This window comes from Chanos chanos, chromosome 11 (assembly GCF_902362185.1).
Source record: "Chanos chanos chromosome 11, fChaCha1.1, whole genome shotgun sequence".
In the NCBI taxonomy this organism is placed as follows: Eukaryota; Metazoa; Chordata; class Actinopteri; order Gonorynchiformes; family Chanidae; genus Chanos; species Chanos chanos.
In genome coordinates, this window is record NC_044505.1 from 2,027,501 (window position 1) to 2,047,500 (window position 20,000).

Genomic DNA, 20,000 nt, shown 5'->3' on the forward strand with positions numbered 1-20,000 from the left:
TGTGTGTGTGTGTGTGTGTGTGCGTGTGTGTGTGTGTGTGTGTGTGTGTCTGGGTTTGCCTTGGTCTTTTTTTGAGTTTGGCTGCTGTCTGTCGGTGACTTAATTCTCTGCTTTGGAAAAACAGGTTCATTAAACTGTTGCTGCGTTTCCTCATTCTGTTATTTCACTAAAGCTTTTCCTCTTTCTCATTCATTAATAATCAGCAGAATCCCACAGAGAGAAATCCCAACCTTTTTATACATTACTCTCTGTGTATGTGTGTGTATGTGTGTTTTGCTTCACCATCCTTTGTAACAAATCAATTTTACATGTAAAAGCTTTGTGAGATACTTCTCTTTTTACTTACAGCTTTGAATGCATTTCCTCTGAAATATTTAATAGTAATTTGATTGTGTGTGTGTGCATGCATATGTGTGTGCGTGCATATGTGGGTGTGTGTGCATATGTGGGTGTGTGTGCGCATATGTGAGTGTGTGTGTGTGAGCGTGTGTGTCTGTGTGTGCGTGTGTGTTTGTGTCTGTGCGTGTGTGCGTTTGTGTGTGTGTGTGTGCGCGCGCGTGTGTGTGTGCGCGCGCGTGTGTGTGTGGCGGTAAGTGGCCTCAGTGGAGCTCCTTGTTGTCTGCAGAAAGAGAGCCGGCCCTCTCTGCTTTACTTTTATTTTCTCCCCTCTTCAAACTGGAATTAATGACTGTCATTATTCCAGGGATCAGTGCTTTAAAATGCCAACCAACAAATGTATTTATTTTCTCCCTCAAAGCTTTTCTTTCTCCTCCTGAAAGAGGCCCTAGTGTGGTCTACGCTGAGAGAGGGAGAGGGAGGGAGATGTGAGCCCTGCGGCCAGAACTCTTTTTAATTGTATTGCAGACACACAGAGCATTAACCCTGCTGCCCTCTTCTAGAACACTCACCTGCATCTTCACAACGACCCTTCCTTTGAATGAGCTTGTGGGATTGGCCAGTGAGCATCCAGTCAGCTTTGGAGTTTAAACTCCGTTTCCCTGGCTCTGTTTTTATTTTCTCCAGCTTCTCATCGCCCGACGCAATTTCTCACTTTATTCTTACTCTCTTTCTTTTGTTTTTACCGACATCGTTCTCAGGATCGGCAATGGTACGGCCCTGTCTTTCCGGCATGCGTTAAGCCGCGTAGAGGTAAAAAAAAATGTAGAGGTGTGTATCTAGAGGGTGCTTTAAGTGGTCATTAGATTGATTTATGTACGGAGGGCGTGTAGGCCCTGTTGTACAATAAAATGTCTTCTTGGTTCGGCCAAACAGAAACGGACTCAGTGAATCATATTTTACGTGGCCAGGCGTAAATCTGCTCGCAGAGAGACAAGGAGCCGCTGCAAAATCCATCTAGTGTCCGCAACTCTCAGCCAGCGCCGTCTCCACTTGTATACAGCCGTCTGATGCCTCAGCTTAGCGCCGACATTCACAACACCACACGCCGTATGAATGCTTTCAGCAGTTTAAACGTATTCAATTTAAAAATCGTGACATTACAGTACCAGTTAAATCTCACTTTGATGTCTGAGAACTTCAGAACATTTGTGTTGTTCTCCATGTTCCAAAAATTGTAGAATAAGAATAATTTTATGATAATTTAATAATTTGAATGTAAATATATTCTCTGCAGAATGAGGCTGTGTGTCGCTGTGGGAGCGGAGTGAGATTCTACTGTTTTTTTTTACCTCTGTTGAGCCTGGAGAATTTGAGTCTTTCTTTGTTTTTGCCTGCTATCGGTCACACACCTTGATGTGTGTGAATATATCAAATATTAGATTTTAGAATATTAAGCACAGTTACCTCTGTATGAGTTTTGTTTCTTTGCCGGATGAAGGCCGTGCTCCTAATTAAATCCGGTAAGCTCTTTTTGCATTGGAGAAAATGAACAAAATGTTATTCGCTTTGACAAATTACATGCTTTTTCACGCTGGGCATGAAATTAGCTTTTTTCTGTCCCTGAATGAAACAAGCTTTTGTGGAGACTAAAAAAACAAAAAAAAGAAAATGATGGTGCGAAAGAAAAAATGGTATTTTCCTTCTGTTGTGTTCATCCCTGGGGGTTCAACATAATGAATATTTGAAAAGATTTTTTTAATTAAGCTGCCTTTGAGTCTGAATAGAGTAATACGTTAAAGCTGCTCACCCAGCTATGGCTTCATTTACACTTCAGCAACATTTCAGCCCTCCTCAGAGAGAGAGAGAGAGAGAGAGAGAGAAGCCGACGGAGAGAGGGAGAAAAGAGAGAGATATAGGAGGTCAAAAAAGAGGGAGAAAATGAAAGGAGAGAGAGAGAAAAAGGATGAGAGAGGAAGTAAAAAATAAAAGGGGGAGAAAGTGATAGAGAGAGAAAAAGAAGAAGGGGGATGGGGGGGGGGAGATTTAGCGAGACTGTGTTGTAAGGCTGTGTAAATTGGCCAGAGAAAAGAGTGATGGAGAGATGGGGACAGTGATTAATATTAGTAATGTGCTGTCCAATACTCATTCCTGTATTAGTAATGACCTGCCCAGTGCTTCTCAGGACCAACACACACACCCTGCTGGGGCTCAGAATCAGCCTGAAATCTGTGTGTGTGTGTGTGTGTGTAACAGATCGCTCTGTCAGCAGGCTGATCCACAGCGTGATGCATTTAGCTCTTGAATCACCTTCCTCAAGTGAGGGTGGAAAAAAAAAAGAAAAATCCCGTCCCTCTTAGGCCAAGGTGACGGTGTCTTCCGTCAAGGACAAAATGTGTGAGCGCGTGTGCTGTCCCATGTGTGTGCGTGTATGTGTACACACATACGTGTATCTCTTTGTGTGTGTGTGTGCGCGTGTGTGTGACTGTGCATGATAGCGTGTGTGTGATAACGTATGTGTGTTAGCGTGTGCTCCTCTAGAATAGCTGCCGTAACTCTCTTGTGTCAGGCTGGTAGGACTACCTTATTAAATATGAACATGCATTGTATGCTTCTTTGCTTTCTTTATTTTCATCTGAGCGTCAGTTATTCTAAAGCTCTGTGTTTGGGTAAACAAACAGTGTGGATGACAGTCCTTTGGCTTTTCATTTTTAATGGTTTCTCTTCTCTCAAGTCTTTTAAGAAAACATTTTCTTTGATGGGAATGGTTTTACTAAGCAGGTGATCTCTTTAAACCATATCACCTCTGTCTGTTTGATTTCTCTTTTTTCACTCACCCCATTCTCTCCGTGTGTAGCGATTCACTTCTGCACTGAAGCAAAACAAGGATAGTATTATTAGCTGCTGCTAGCGCTCCAGCGTAAGGCTAATTGCTAACACATGTGCTCTCTCTCTCTCTCTGCCTCTCTCTCTTTCTCTCTCTCTCTCGCTGTTTGACGGCAGTCGTCCGCGGGAGTTCTGGCGCCTCGACTACTGGGAGGATGACCTGAGGAGGCGACGGCGTTTTGTCAGGAATCCTTTTGGATCCACACACTCAGAGGCCACACTAAAGGCCGCTGCAGAACCTGGTGAGTGCCCGCAGATACGCATGCACACACACACACACACACACACACAAACGCGTACGTGCACACGCACAAAGCTTTCACCTCTGTGGCAACAGGTACATGGCCATAAAAATTAGAGCTACAGTTTCTATAAAAGTTTTATGGTGCCAAAGAACTCAGTAAAACACACACACACACACACACACATTGAGGGGGAAAAAAAGTCACACCTCTCTGATTTGAATAATTTGTAGAGCGTCTCATTTCCAGGTTATAGAATGTTTACGTGACTTATTAAAAATATAGTTCACAATCCAAGGAAACTGCATTTCCCAGTTTTATTCTTTCTTTCTTTTTCTTTCTTTTTTCCCTTTCTCTCTCTCTCCATTTCTTTCTTTCTCTCCCTCTTTCTTTCTTAATTTTTTCATGCATTCATGCATTTATTCCTTTCTTGCAGGGATGAATGTGAATGTATCAGAGAGTGTTTTGAGATGTTGTTTGTCTTTGTTTTTCTCTGTGGTGCGGGGCAGCGTGTGGCGTGCTGGGTGAGTAAGGCTGTGTAGACTGGGGCTGGTGATTGGGACACAGCAGCTGTGTGTTTGTGCTGCTGTGAGATGGTGGTGCACGCCTAGTTTTGATTAGGTTTCTCATTTTGTGTTTCAGTAGATGCTTTGCTTTGTTGTCGTTGTGGTTAAATGTTTAGTGTAGTGTTACGGTGGGGTCAGTGTGATGTAGTTTAGCATTATACTGAACCCTCAGTCCCCCGTTATTTTAAATGACTGACCACCTGTCACATTACTGCAGCACAGCAGAGATGGATTAAAATAATCACACGTTCCCTCATTCACTCCCTTTTCCTCTTCCTTCTGTCTGTCTCTCTCTCATGTTTTTTATCATTTTATAGATTGTATTTTCTTTTGTTTTTTTTCTAGTCTCTCTCTCTTTCTCTCTCTTTGGGTGTCTGTGCTGAAACTGATCAGTAAGGGATTTTGGGCTGTGTTGTTTGTGAGGGGAATGCTAATAGGCCGAGGTGTTTATGAAGAAAACGTGGTGAATGTTTCCTTAATCAAGAGTTCCATATTTTCACCATGATTTCATTGCCTCATTCAAATATGGAGGGACTCGTGTATTACAAAATATGAATGACTCTTTTTACTCAGAGCTGTGTGACTTTGACTTCCCCCCCAAAAAAACCTGAAACGTTGCATCATCAATACCTTCCTAGGGCTGCCAAAGCTTCTGCCCCAGAAGAAAAGTAATGCCAGTTAATGCTGCTTAATAAGTGGGTTAAGAGTAGTAGTAAAAAGCCGAGCGTTGTTGGTAGACCTTCTGTGACAGAGCTGCTCTTTGAGTCGTTCTAATCGATTAAACAGCCTCAGGCTGTGAGAGAGAAACGCTCTCTGATGCCTTATGCCTCCTTTTTCTTCACTGCTCACTCTTCTCCTGGTCATGAGTCACAGTCTACATGATGGTTTTTCACTTGACTTTTTTGGTTGTTTTGTTTTGTTTTGTTTTGTTTTAAATTGGTCGCAGCTCTGTCACATGGTTTAGCGTAACACACCCTTACATCTGACAACTGAGTGTTCCCAATTCACATTTTAACCGCTGTGTGTGTGTGTGTGTATGAGAGTGTGTGTGTGTGTGTGTGATTGTGAGTATGTAACCCCTTGGTTTGGTAAAAAGAATGCTCTCCCATTCTGACGGACTTGTAGTCAGTATGGTTGTGGAGTGGTCTTTGCCAGTTTAACCTCTTGCACTGTGCAGTAACAGGCCTGTTTTCACAGTGGAAAATGTCTCTAATATGTCATTGGTCCCGTGCCCCTTCAGTGTGACATGGCTCCCCAGACAAACGAGCTGTGGGACACTAGTCAATACGGCTCTGATCTGAAAGCAATGAGCACTCGGGCTGCCCAGTGTCCTCAGAGACCCACGGCCAGCCCGTACACTCCTCATGTGCAGCTGTACAGCCCTGAGGGCCCACTGATCCCTCTCTCTCTCTCCATGTCTCTCTCTCTCTCTCTCTCTCTCCCTCTCTCCTCCTCTCTGTGTTTCTCTCTCTTCTCTCTCTCTTCTTGTCTTTCTCTCTCCCATCTCTCTCTCTCTTTCTCTCCTGTCTGTCTCCCTCTCCCTCTCCCTCTCTCTCTCTCTCTCTCTCTCCCTCCCTATCTCTCTCCCTCTCCCTCTCTCTCTCTCCATGTCTCTCTCCCTCTCCCTCTCTCTCTCTCCCTCCCTCCCTATCTCTCTCCCTCTCCCTCTCTCTCTCTCCATGTCTCTCTCCCTCTCCCTCTCTCTCTCTCCCTCTCTCTCTCTCTCTCCCTGTCGCTCTCCCTCTCCCTCCCTCTCTCTCTCTCACTGTTTTTCTGAAATGACTTAAGATAAGATTAAATATTGAGGCTCCTCAACAAACAATATTGGCTCCTCCTTGAGTTTGAATTTCAACACACACTCACTTTCTCTCCTGAAGCTCACGTCCACCGTCTGGTTTTTACTGTGAGTGTTTTTTCCTTTTTTTATGTCCGGGCTCTGAAATCTGGGTGTGTTTAGGCCACAGCCACAGACAGGCTGTCACACAGATGCTTCAGCCCTGCTGCCCGTTTTCTGTCTATGCAATATAGTTTCTCTATCATGTCATTTTACAGTCTTAATGCAGCGTGTTGCTGTTGCTGTTTTGGACTCGTGTGCCAATGCACTGTGGAAACAGGAGGAATTTAAGTTGCATCACACCTGAAGAGTGCCCCATCACTTCCTCATCAAGGGAACATTGCAACTTCTTTTTTTGGCCAAACTGGATGTCAGTGTTCAAATGAGTCTTTTTTTTCCACTCAGAATGTTTTCAAAGAAAATGACGTCATGTTCAGAGGACATAAGTTTGCTTTTGAGGATTCAAATGATTCAATTATTATGGGAAAACACCAGTGTAGTAAGTTCTGATTAAGACCACAGGAGTAACGTTTACACTACAATACAAGCCAAACAATTAAACACAAAGCTTCAGAAATTCACTGTATAAAAATGAGCGGCTGCTGGATTCAGGACGTCTGTAGAAATTATTCATCCTGTTTATTCTAATTAAATCCATAAATATTCTTTCAAAGCAGACGCGTACGGGTGCGATGTCTCACGGTCGGCCAGGAAAGGTGGTGTGATTTACTCTGAAAAAGTGGCGGAGCTGGCCGGCTGGAGGGGGCCCCTTGTTAAGTATTTATGGCTGGAAAGAGCCATCTTTTGTGAGGATTGATTTGGCCAGGTTGAAGGGCGGCAGGGCTGAGGCGGGAGAGCAAACACCTGAAGACTAATGTTCTCTGTTCCTGCCGATCAATAACCCCCTCATGACTACACTCCTGGCTACCATCTTGTTAAAAACAAATTTGTTAATTCTGACAATTTAATTGCCCCTGCCTAAATTTTACCCTTCAACGGCATATAAATGAATGTTTGAGGCTTGGGGGGGGGGGGGGGGGGCCCTGGAAACAGGAATTAAAAGTGAAAATGTAACTGGGCCATATTTGTTCTCGCACTTCAGTGAATGAGTTATTTGAATAAGTCAGATATCTGAGTGTAGTCATACAGCATGTTTGGCTTCCATTCATCTCACAGACAGTTGTCGTTATATACATTCATGTTCTGTTTTAGTGAATCTGAGGTCACATGATTCTGAATTAAAGTTGACGCTTGGATTTTTTTTTCCTGTTGTCATTGCCCGTGTTTATTGGTCTATTGCTCTGGTCTCCTGTTTGCTCTGCAGATTTTTTGAAGGCTGACTGGCTTTGGTTCTAACGGTAAACTCTCAGGGTTATATTAACTAATATAATGAGAGGAATATTAAAGGTAAGAAGAGCTATATGGAATGGTTGGTGGTTTTCTGTTTCAGATAATTGCTCTTTTGAAAATCATTATCATCCTGTTAAATCTGGACACAGATGTCTGCAGAGCGAATGTTTGTAAATATAATTGTGAAAATATTAAAATGTGGGTTTTGTTTTATTTGATTTTTTTTTTTTTTTTTTTTTTCTCGTCCTGAGCTGTGTGTGTAGTCAGGTCCATGGTCCACTTGCTGGTGTGAGCACTTGGGCATGTGGTACATATTAGGGACCTGGTTGTAATTTCACTGCTGCTAACTACAAATTCTCAAGGGAAGCTTAATTACAGGAAGGCCATTCTAAATATCAGCAAGCAGCATACTTTCCACGACAAGAGATTTCTCCACACCGCTCTCTCGCTGCTTTCAGGAGAGGCTATTTTTAAAACGGCGCTGCGTTGTCTTTAAACGTGCACTCATCCCTCAGGTGATGCTGCAGGCAGTGAGAGAGAGAGAGAGGGAGAGAGAGAGAGAGAAGGGTCAGTGGGTCTGGTCCACACTGCGGCACAGCGGCCCTCTGGTGAAGTCCAGGCTGTACAGAGAGAGCCCTGTGAGGGAGAGGCTGAGCAGCGGAACTGCCCTGTCACCGTCTGTGTTTGTGTAGATGAGGGATTGCTTGGCTGTCTACAGTACAGACGGTTTTTGGTGAAGTTTCGCCCCGTACCACGGGGGAATGCAGCTTTCTGTAAATGTTTGCAGATTACCATTTTTCTTAAATAATCTTTTCAGAACCTCCAGTCATGTACAGTTGAAATCCAAAAAGGCCCCGTGTCTGCGGGGTGGGTGTGTGGGGGGTCGCCCTCACTTTGTAGTGATACGCTTGGCGTATGTTCCTGGATATTGGTTTGGCTGGAAATTTTCTGTTTAATCACGTTTTCTTCTCATATTTTTATCAAAGATATGAGCACTGTAGGGTTTTTTTTACTCCCCTATTAAAAGATTTTAAAAGATATTAAAAGATTGTTTTTTTCATTTGAAAAATATTAGTTCAACTATTGTTATTTTGAAAAATATCACATAAAGCCATTTGTGTTTTGGGGATTCCTTATTGCTTTGGGTTGTTGCCTGTTTCGATTTTTCCAGTGAAATTAACACGCAAATTTACAAATATTAATTTCTACCATTTCGCCGAATATCCTTGAAGAAGGCAAACAAACCATAGCGGTGGGCCGTTAAATCGCCAGCAATGCTGCACTGGCCTGACGCCAACAGTCAAGACCAAAATGAGACGAGAAACTCAACTTTAAGTCTTTTTTTGCCATTTCCTGAGGACTGTCGTGGCTGATACTATGTCTTTGTTTCTACCACATGATCAGTTCGGAATTTTTTTCACATTATTTCAAAATATGAAATGCAGTCACTAAAAATCGGTCTACTCCAAGACGTGGATTAGGCGACCGAAATATGTTTCTTAATGAAAAACAATGCTTATAGATGAGAAGGGATTCATAGAGATCTCTCTTGCTGAAATGTTTTTCTTGTCACTATAGCAAATTCTTGCAAAACTAAATACTGGTGTTTAACTAGTTCGAATGAGAATTGTAAAACCTGGTAGCAGTCAGAGACTACTAAGTGATTTTTGTATGGATATCAGAATACGCCGTATGTGAAACCTGCGTTTTTAAAACTACAAAATGCAATTTCCCAAGGCCATTTATTTTTTAGTGTAGTGTATTTCTCCGTTTTTCACACACACAAAAAATCGCTACCCTGTTTTTCTTGGTTTATTTTGCTAATCATTAATTTAAGAATCGCGGTATATTTTTCACGTTTTGCCTGTAGCCTCCATGCCACTCACCTCCGCAAAAAAAAACAACACTTCAAATCGCAATTAGGAAAGAGAGGTTTCATAAAAAATGCCCTGCTTTCCCTCTGTAGCTCCAGAAGAAGATGTCCTCAAAGGCAGACAGTCCATCAGGAACCATGCCCTGGGAAATCAGAACTCGGAGAGCGAGATGCTACTGGACGGTGACGATGACACCTTGTCTTCTTTGGAAGAGAAAGATTTGGAGAATTTAACAGGTAACGCCGTCTTTCCGACCCTTTCAAGTCCTCCCGCGCTTGCAGATTTGGCTCCCTTCGCCCTCCTTCCTCCTCTCCCTGTTTTCTTCCTCCCTCCCTCCTCTTCGGCAGCAGCCTGGCAGCCCGCGCCCAGAATAACGGGCTCCGATCCGTTAATGAGGGGATCACATCCCAGGCGCTCACCATTACCTCTGACAAGGCTCCCTCATTACCGGGGCTGTGATCGTCTTTGGCTTCGCAGCTTCGCCTTCACTCAGGGATAAAAACACACACACACACACACACACAAACGAGAGAGAGAGAGAGCGAGAAAAAATGTGCCGGCTCACACATTATAAATGGTGGTTGCAGGTTGAAAAAGAGAGATTTTTGCTTATTGTCTACCAAATGCATATTCACCTGGTAAAAGTGGAGTTGTTTTGATAAAATTATTTTTAAACACGACATTTCCTCTCTCTTCCCACAGAAAGTCTCTTCGTTTTGACTTAAAATGATATGTATGTTTTTACAAAATACTTCGTATGGTAAACTGTGATATCCATCTAAACACCGGCGTACAGATCGATTCTAATTGCTATTGAATATTATTGACATTTCATGTGGTCTGAGTTTAGTTTTGTGTTAAAACAATAAATTGGAGCAAACTTAAATGTGCTAGCATAATGCTTCCGGGGACCACCCCGCCAATTTGCAATTAATGTATAAACGCGTTATTTATAATGACGATGATGACATAGCCAACATGAAAACTGAATGTTCCACAGGCTGCCGTCAATCAGTTAAAGCAAGAAATGTTGCAGTCAACTATTTCATAAAATTGTGTTTTAAAAATCACTTGTGTTTAAAGGCTATGTGCAATCACGGGGATTTATTTTTATATCTTCGAGACAGCGGTGAATTCATCACGCGCGTGGAATTATGCCCGCTTAATAGATTCAGTTTAGAAATGTGAGCGGATAAGCAATGTAAATGTGTAAGAGTTTATGTTATAGTAATCGGATTGTAGCTTATCCGCTCGCCCTCCCATTTGGTTTGCTTTAGCAGCATGGCCTCTATTAGAAATTCGCGAGCAGCGCAATCATTGAGGAGCGATCCCCGATCACAAAGGGATTAAACGGCGATCCCGCCTAATAAAGTGACATGGCTTCTGAAATGAAGTGGAAATTATCGGGGGGTGGGGGTCGTCTTCCCACCGTGTAGGACCCTCCATTTCCGAGTACCGGCAGCTGTCTGAATGAGGTGTAATTGAATGTCTACGGGATGCGATTGAGGGAATAAAAATGTTATTTCTTGACCGGATTACATGCTAATGCTCAGAGGGCATCGGGCAGACTGGCAAATGAACACATATCTGTTTATTCCATTCAGTTTGGTGCGCATGGAGCGCTTGGGGAAATCAAACTAGGCAGCCCCTGCTCGCGCTGACTGCGCTGCACATCTGCAAATACAATGCCTTCGAACATGCGGAGGACGGCGGCTCGGAGACTGCCAGGGATTCCCCTGAGTAGCCTCCGCATTGTCATTCGGGCATAAATTAAGACGGATTGGAGATTAAACAGAGCTCACCAAAACCCCGCAATCAATGCAGAGATGACTGACAGCTGATCTCCTTTTTTGACAAAGCGAGACATTTGAGAGCTGCTCTAGACAGACAGACGTTTCGTTTTGACGTTTTTATTTTAGATTTCTGCTGATCGCTACAGTCACTTTTTTTTATCAGCCTTGATAAAATGACTACATTTTCAGCTACTACTACTACTGCTACTATTACTAGTACCACTCCCAATTATTATTATAATTATTTTAATTACTATTATTATTATTATTATTATTATTATTATTATTATTACTTCCTTAAAGGTTGACGTTGGTGTATTTGTTTAATATGCCAGCGCACAAAGACATAGTGAAAGTAGCAAGGTATTATAAACAGAGGATGCAAGTTTCTGACAGATGGCGTAAGGTGACAGCTCCTTTATCCTTTCTCTCCTCACTCATTATCCAAACAGGAATGTAGCGTTGCCTAGTGTTACGCTTACAGTCTCATTAAAACCCGAGAAAGTCCATCAAGGAGTCAATACGGGCTCTTGCTGAGTTTATATGTTTACTCAAATACTCTGTCGCCCTTTGAAACGGCCGTTTTGTTAAGAGGAGGGAGAGAGGGTAGACTACACACACGCACACACACTCTCACTCCCTCGTTCTCTCTGACCGCCTCTCTCTCCCCCGGTTTTTGACTTCTCGCAGGCCCGGTAAACCTGAGTACGAGCGCGCAGCTGGTCGCTCCCGCGCTGGTGGTGAAAGGCACGCTGTCCATCACCGCGTGCGAGCTCTACTTTGAGGTGGATGAAGAAGAGCCTAGCTTTAAGACAATCGATCCTAAGGTAAGAGATGGGTCTCTAACCTCCTATTGATCCGAAAAACGCCTCCAAATGTCATATGTGAAACGTGCTTAACACCCCACCCTCCACGAAAACAATGACCCTTCAAAAGCCCAGCCTAAATCTCTTCGTACACACAGTTAACACACTAAAAGAAATAAATGAAGTAAGAAATATATGTTTAATAGTTCCATTTCCCTCTTAACCCAATTTTATACTGGCCTGCTATGACATTTGCTCCGACAATTGTGATTACGTTTCTGTTAAAGTATTGAAATGCTTTAATGATTTCGATCCTAAATGGCTGGGGCGCTATCATATTGAACTAGTGGTGTTTGTAACAGATAGAGATCTGAGTCATCAACGGCGCATGGGAAAATAGAGGCAACAGTGGAAGTTAAGTTTCCCCAGGGCGAGCCGCATATGCTATGACGTTATGCATAGCAAAGCACGGGGTCACTGCTAAGCAAGTAGCAGCTTTGCTCGCAGGTCTGTTAGGCCAGGAGTTGGGACTACCGAATGCTTGATTCCTGAAAGCATTTGCAAGGTTCTTTTTTAAATCGTAATAATGGCATTCTCTTTGTCCTTTGGGTCTACTTGCAGCTTCTAAAGTTTAAAATGCCAACAGCAGTCCAAACTCAAATTCATTAAATGACACTTAATATAGTTAACTTTAACTGACAGAGCTCGATCTGAATTTTGGTTTATCCTGACGTAGTTTCATTTGCTGCAAAAGTGAACTTAATTGTTGTTGAACTTCCCTTGGATAGTAGTGCAGCTTTTACAAAAAGCGCGTTTAAAAAAGGTCTTAATGCAGATACAGCGCCGGCAAAGTGAATTGCGTTAAATTTATTTCCTCAGTTGTTTTTCTTCTGTATCACCAGGCCTCTGCAACAGCGCGAGGAATAAAACAGTGTAAAAATATTTCTTGTAACTGTTGCGTAATCCGTTCTGATTACTGATAAATAGCAGTAGGCCTACGTATTAACGGCGTATTTATAAGAAATTATACATTTAGAAAATAAGATTTGGGTGGTGGTAATTGCTGTAGTAGGCTACAAGAAGCAGTAAAAAATATATATTTATGTGTGTGTGTGTGTGTGTGTGTGTGTGTGTGACTTTTGTATTTTATGAATACATTTGAAATTATCCATGTCATGTCAAATGTCGGCTACAACATACCGCCTGGTGATTTTGAGCGGATGTCTCCTTAACTTTTTAATCATCATTCCGAGATATCTAGCTTGGTATCAATCTTGAAATCAGCGACTCTTACTGTATTTTGCAAATCAGGTTGTTGGCCACCATCACAGAATTGTTAAATGCATTATTTGTGTACATAAATATAATTTACAGACTTCACATCACAGTACATTGGGAGCAACAGGCTTTTCAGTCGTGTCTGTGAAACGGTTCCTTCGGTAATGAATACGGTTTTTGGCGGGTTTTGTTTGATAGGCCTAAATTAATCGGGGTGTCTGCTGTAACTTTTTTTTGTTGTTGTTAATGTAAACCTCTATCATAGGTGTTTTGTTTGAACATAAAAAGTGAATTAATATTTTTCTATAATCCAGTGCCTTAATTTTCATCTCTCTCGAATATTTGCCTCGTAAAACTGTTACTCTTCTTTTATTTAATGTGGAACCTCAAACCAGTCAGGACAAACGTCATATTTGGATGTAATTTTGATTTGATTTTATTAACACGTCAATTTTAGGTCACATAATGGAAAAAATCGAACTTGGCACGCTACACTTTTAATTTTGCAATTAAAGATTTTGTGCATATATTTAAATAAAATTTATTCACTTTGTGAAAACATTTAAAACAACAAAACTTATTACATTTAGCTTAAAATGTACCTTTACTTTCTCTCTGGCAATGTCCTGTTTTTCTTCTTTGCAAAAGATTGAATATGTTGTCTTGACGTTTTTGCTCTTCTTTTTTCCGCGTGAGTTTCACATTGCTTAGAAAACAGTAAGGATCACATTCTTCCCACTCATAGTGGTGTGATCTCAAACGTCCTACAAACGTTGACAGCAACAGTGTCTCTATCGTTAGTCTTTTACAGCTTGTCCAAACTTTTCGCATTCGTTAGAATTTCTCTCGCCAGTCGCCAAGTCTGTTTCGCCGCGGCTTCCAAGGCCGAGTGAGGCTTTCCCTGAAACAGGTCCAAATTTGGTAAGAAGTAATGGGGGCATCGGCGACACTGCAAACAAGAGATGAGCTGCAGAAGAATACCGTTTAGCCTGTCCCCGAGGCAGGACTCGTCCCAATCGGTCTCCCGCGGATGTTTTTCACATTCGTAAAGTAGCAACGTTTTCATGTGGTAGTTGTTGAGCGGCTGTCCCGGCAGCTCGAGGTGACGGTCGCGCAGAGTCTTAAGGATGGAGAGGCATTTCTTTCTGCAGCCCGACATCAGGAGACGATTCTCGGCCTCGGCAAACTGCAACACCCAGGCGTCACTCTCTGCCGAGCTCTGCTTACCGGTTAACGAGTAGCACTCTTTAGAGAGGAGGTTGAAACCTTCAGCTTTAACTTCTGCGACCCGGTTTGGACCCGGCCATGGAATATGAGGCATAGGCCATTGTGCAGCGCTTCTAGGCCAAATACCCGTGCACTTGAATGCTGGGGTAATCTGGACCACATATCTCTCCCGGATTCTCAGTTTCACCTCACTGGTATCTGCTACCATCTTGACCACATCACGGTAGCTGCATTTATCCACTGCTTGGGCTACCAGTGTCTGAAATCGGGAGCGTATCTTCCGTGCGGAGAGGTAGCCCGAAGCAGTGATGAACTCTACCCACAGTGACATGCTCCTCTTTCGGCCGTCGCTGAGTTTCAGCACCGCGCAGCCTGGCAAAGAGCCGTCATCCACGAAGTTGAAAACCCCCATCTGGTTCAGGTAGAGTACCACTTCAAATTCATTGGGAGAAATGACTTCCATACCCTCATACCGCGCCTCTATCTCGCTGAGGGAGCTGATGAAGCGGGGTTCCTGAACCTCGACCTCCTTTAGGACGTCAGACACCACCTTACACACCTCCCGGATAGTCTTGGCGATGGCAGCTTTTCGCGTCTGACATCTCTCGTTATAATATTTGTTGAGCTGGTAGACCAGCTTCGCTTGCGTCGCAATCATGTTTGGACAAAGATCCGGGCTGTACACCGGAGTTTCGCAGTACGTTGACGGATCCAACGCTTACCGGTAAAGCCAGAGGCAGAACTCCGAGTTAGGAAAAAAATAAAAAAAAGAAACAACAAAGTGTGCGCTCAAAGCGGATAGACGTCAATTTCTGGAGGAAACGGATAATGATGCAATGTAACGCTTAAGTACTAGTCCAAATCAATCTGAGGGGGCGAGAGGGAGAGCTGCTCAGTTCGTGTCCAAGGCGGCGTAGAATTAGAGGATGAGCCTTTGACCGTGATAACTCATCTCCACTCTTTCACCCGTGAAAACTTGTGCGTTAGTGTGTTCCTTTCCTTGCAGTCGGCAGGATTCAGTCGTGAGTGCTGGAATTGTTTAGTTTATGAATGGTCCCCGAGCAAGAGTGAAGGGGGTCGGGCTTCCCATCCTGCAATCAACGACTGAGCTGTCAGCGTGACTAGCCAATCACAGTGTAACCCAACAAGAGCCCATTGCGTTGGAGCGACACTCTCCTCCTCGAACATCGTGCGCGGAGCCGCGGCGCGTTCAGGTTAGGATACAAACGCTATTTGGAACACCTTTTTTTGTCCCCACACATGTCGTAGTGATTGCTCCTTTTTAAAGACGAACATCGAGAATATCTGTTTTAGTGTTTTAAAATGTTTCCCACATTTCGCTTTGCATTTTAGGATGATTTTCACCCACACATTCCACCCATAGGACATTTGCATGCAGTAGTTTTTCTGGAGGAATATATTTTTTTGTTAAATAGTCTACACCGGAATTTAATCATTTTGCTTGTGTGTTTTTTTATGTTTTTATAGGCTGCATATATTTTAAACAGAATTCTTTAATTTATTTATGTGGTTATTACTTAGGTTATTATTATTACTCTTCGTTGTCTGTGAGTTCTGTAAATTGTAACTGTATAGTACAGTCATATGAGGTACTGGACAATAGCTTCTGTTTTTTTTAAAGTAAATATTTGTTGTTGTTAATTTGTAAAACATACCGACGCACAGTTTCGCTATTTTTTTATATGTGTGTGTGCGAGTGTATACATGTGGAAGTGTGCTGGCACGCGAGAAATACCTCACTGACTTGACACGTATTACTGCCCAAATGATGTTGTAATTAAATCAATCATAGCGATTCCGGAAAGCTCTGTATTCATGATCGCACTTTCCTTTTCTTTTTTCTTTATTTTTTTTTCTTTCTCTTTTTACATTATCTAAGTCAGTAACAATCATTTTACAACCACAATGGTTTGGTCTAGCCAAGTGTTTCAGCAATAGTTTTGTTCGTTTTCCGTTTATGTTCAATGTTTTTAGAATGTCTCTCTGTCTAAAGATGGCCTTTTTATTTTTTATTTTTTTGTGAACTCAGATTTATTGTCATGTGTGACAGTTTGACGTAGTCCAGATCGTTGGATGTTGCTTTTATTGTTATTACTACATTTCTAGTTTCACGAAAACAATGAAATCCTTTACACTTGAATAGAAATCTATCGAAGGCACAGCCGTCCACACCTCGATGCATTTCTCATGCATACAAAACATTAGCAAATGCCAAATGTCTATGTAATTGTCTGGAAAATAATATACAATTGAGAACTCTTTTAAGGCCTTTTCAGCATTTACTACCTTTCAGTAGCTCTTCTGAAACACACCGACTCGTATTTTCCATAGCCTAATTATCTTGATCTTTTTATTTTACCCTTTTATGATTTATGTAATTTTTATAATATTATAAGTGATACTTCGAATGTACATCTTGCGTTCAGAGTAATAAAGTACAGTTTCGAGACAAGGTCTGTTGAAAAAAAAAAAAACGCTCTCGTCCGTTCTGTATGTTCGTGTCTTTGAACTTATTGCTCTGGTTCATTTCACCATGTCCAATTTACGCGCACCCTCCCTGCAGGCATAATTAACGCGATGTTTATGCAATTAATTTCCTACACGCTTACTTGAATCCAGCTAATCTAAAGAACAACTATGAGTTTATCTGAAATCTTTACCTCTCCCCGTTTTATTTTAATCTGACCATCATTTGATCAGCGGTGAACCGTGTCCACGATGAATAATTTAAAAAGGGGTTCGCCCGAGGTTGTAATTGAAGTCCTCTTATCACCCCGGACTTCATGTTCAATAGCTCAAGAGCCCCATCACCTTGGCTTTTAAAAGCAGTCGGCAGGGATCGGCATGGGCTACTGCGGACAGGGTCAAGAATGAACAGACACTGCCAGATATGACAAAAGATTGTGTTAAATAAAGCAATTTAGTCGAAGCCCCAAACCCTGGTGAAGTATCGATTCCTTTCAGACGTTGTTCTCACGGTTGTTGCCGCGCGGTTTAATGAGGCGAAAGCGGTTGGCATGTGCCTTGCTCTTGAGCCAGTCGAACGTTTGTTTGATTGGACTATTTTTTCTCGTGACTTAATTAGGTAGCATTGTTTACATGCGACGAATGATAGATTGAAAAAGGTGTAAATATCAGACAACGCAGCAAAATATTAGACAGCGCGTAAGGCATGTAACGTTAAGGGTGACCGTTATGATCAGAATTTCTGCGTTGTGAAATCGTGGCACGTTCTACTCTTTAACTTTAAATAAAACGGTCAGTCCCGATATTGATCCTGAATTAACTGAAAATGTACTCGTCTTAATTGTCGACATTTCTAACAGTTTGTAGCCATAGGTTTACCGCCAGCATATCTACACGCTCAAATTTACATAAATATTGCTGACATACCGAAGTAGATTAAAAGCAGTATGACCTTGAAAGTTTTCAGATGTAGGCCCATAAAACGTCTAGCTATTGCATCTGATTTCCTACGTGTGAAAATCATTTCAGCTTAGGCAGGCTACCGGTGCGGATTTTGTATTCCTTATAAACTTAATTTATTTGCCAGTGGCCATTTTTAAAAATGGTCTTTTAAAAAGGGGCAAGATTTGAACTGCTTGGATTTAAGTGCCTACTGTATTATGTATGTAATTAGTTTTTAAGAAATTCAGCAGTGTGTCCTTTAATCATCAGTCGGATTCCTAATGAGGTATTAGGAATCCGACTGATGCACTGATTGTAAGTCGCTTTGGCTAAAAGCGTCTGCTAAATGCTAAATTGTAAATTGTAATCAGGTGCATGCAATTCATCTATTATTATTATCATTATTATTATTATTATTATTATTATTAAAAGTGTCCTCTTAATTCAGTATATTAATGCCACAAACCATACAGAAAGGGCTGTAAAGTGAAACTCAGTAGAATATATTTGGTGGGAAAACATTCTGTTCCCCTTGTACTGGTAGCGGCAGGCAGATATGGAAAAAGGCTTATGCATGCGGCCGAAGCCCCCATTACAGAAAATCAGATTCTTAATCAAGCCCTCTCTCAAAGCAGCCAAGGGAAGACTGCAGGTTAAAATATATGAGCTATCTTCCTCGAAAAGTCAGAGCTGGTCAGTTAGTTGGAGCAGAAGTTTCAGTAGGTGTATGGAACCTACGGTCTGACAGCCCTAGAAGTTTCCGTGCTTTCCATGAAACTAATCTGCCATGAGAGTGAGGGCATGTGGTGTGGCGGTGTTGTAGGGCCCATAGATGGTTCTGACTGACCTGGGAACAGTCACATTGTCTGTCTTCAAATCACACTTATTTGCTTTTTAGCTGTGTCATTTCGTAGGCGTCCAGAGACTTTGTGGTGTTTTTTAAATTTCACGTTTAAATATTGTATGAATTTTGGGGAGCATTTTTGTGCCTATGCATGTTTTTTGTTTGTTTGTTTGTTTGTTTCTTTTTTAAATGAGATAAATCTGGCGTTATGTTTTTAAAGCGAGTGAATAATTGTGCTTTACGAAAAGTTTGTATGAGGGTAAAGGCATGTTTAAAATGAATTTATTAATGATTAGGATCAGAGCCAGGAGAACCTTACAGTAAATGGATCATATTTTCAGTGAATTTCAAACATAAGGTCTATTTTATTTATTTTTTTATTTTGGCAAACACAGACCCCCTGAGACAATTTATTATCTGTGAAGATTCAGCTGGGTTTATGTGAAAAGTTTGATTTATCATCAGAGATTCAACAAAACGCAAAAACTCTTGTGATATACCACATTCCTTCCCTCTGAATCAGACTGAACTGAACAAACGGGGTAGTTTGTACAAATCCAGTGTTTACATTTTCAGCATTTTTGTTTTGGTTCTTTTTTTTTTCTCTCTTTTTTTTCACATGTAACATGAGCCTGTTTAATATCGTAAGAACAGAACTTTAAAGAGATTAATTTCCCCTCTTAACGCTGAAAATATTCAAATGCGGAGAATCACGCACTAAGCAACGCTGAGGGAGATGTATAGCGACAGAAGGAATGACCGTGTATGATAAATTTCAAATACTCTAAAGCATTTGACAAGGTCACTACATACAGAATGTATCTTAGAAACATATATTCTGGTGTACTTTATAGGAGCAATCAAATACAGCCTCGCAGAAGGTATCTCTCTCTCTCCCGCCCTCCCTCTCTCTCCCTCGTGTTCTCTTTCTGTATATATATTATATATTTATTTTGAAAGTCTGAGATTATGCATATTTCATTATGCAATTGGCTCTTCTGAGAGCTGCATCTCCATGTGTACAGTGTAAACATGACACTCTGCATAGAAACACAGCCTATTCACAGTGCTAACATTAGGCCAATGTGCCCAACACATTATTAATACTCAAATACCCCATTACTCTCTCATATGAATTTATTCCAACTGTGCTGCCATATTCCACCATAACTCTGTCAGATATCGCCATCACATGGCTAAGACAAAGAGAGGAGTGTTGTGTGTGTGTGAGTGAGTGAGTACGTGTTTGTGTTATAATCTGTAATGAAGAGGTTATAGGTGGTTAATAGACCGTCTGTGTGAGTCATTCCCTGGTCAGTACTGCACTGAGGATTCTGTTACATTATGGTTGTGAAGCCGTGTTACAACACAGTCTGCCCTTTTGGCAGGAGCAGGGGTAGGCTGCTTAATTTTAGGAGTAGTCAGATTTGTTCTCTTGGCACGCTGCTTTGTTTAAGAATAACAGACACCAAACAAATATCTCTGAGAATGTGAGATGAATTGTCCCGGGTCAGAAAGTTTGTGTTTTAACTGCT

The 20,000-nt window shown here is 41.8% G+C and overlaps 2 protein-coding genes across 2 annotated transcripts in view; one reads left to right on the top strand and one right to left on the bottom strand.

Annotated features, from left to right (window-relative positions):
• lrba (LPS-responsive vesicle trafficking, beach and anchor containing) overlaps positions 1-20,000 on the top strand; it is a 232,867-nt gene that overhangs the window by 126,421 nt on the left and 86,446 nt on the right. Inside the window, exons 37-39 of the mRNA XM_030787677.1 lie at positions 3,340-3,464; positions 9,181-9,324; positions 11,572-11,708. Coding sequence (XP_030643537.1) covers positions 3,340-3,464; positions 9,181-9,324; positions 11,572-11,708 — 406 coding nt within the window. The remainder of the gene's footprint in view (positions 1-3,339; positions 3,465-9,180; positions 9,325-11,571; positions 11,709-20,000) is intronic.
• Positions 13,771-14,850, bottom strand: mab21l2 (mab-21-like 2). The gene has a single exon (XM_030787678.1). The coding sequence runs from the start codon at positions 14,848-14,850 to the stop codon at positions 13,771-13,773; it is 1,080 nt and encodes a 359-aa protein (XP_030643538.1).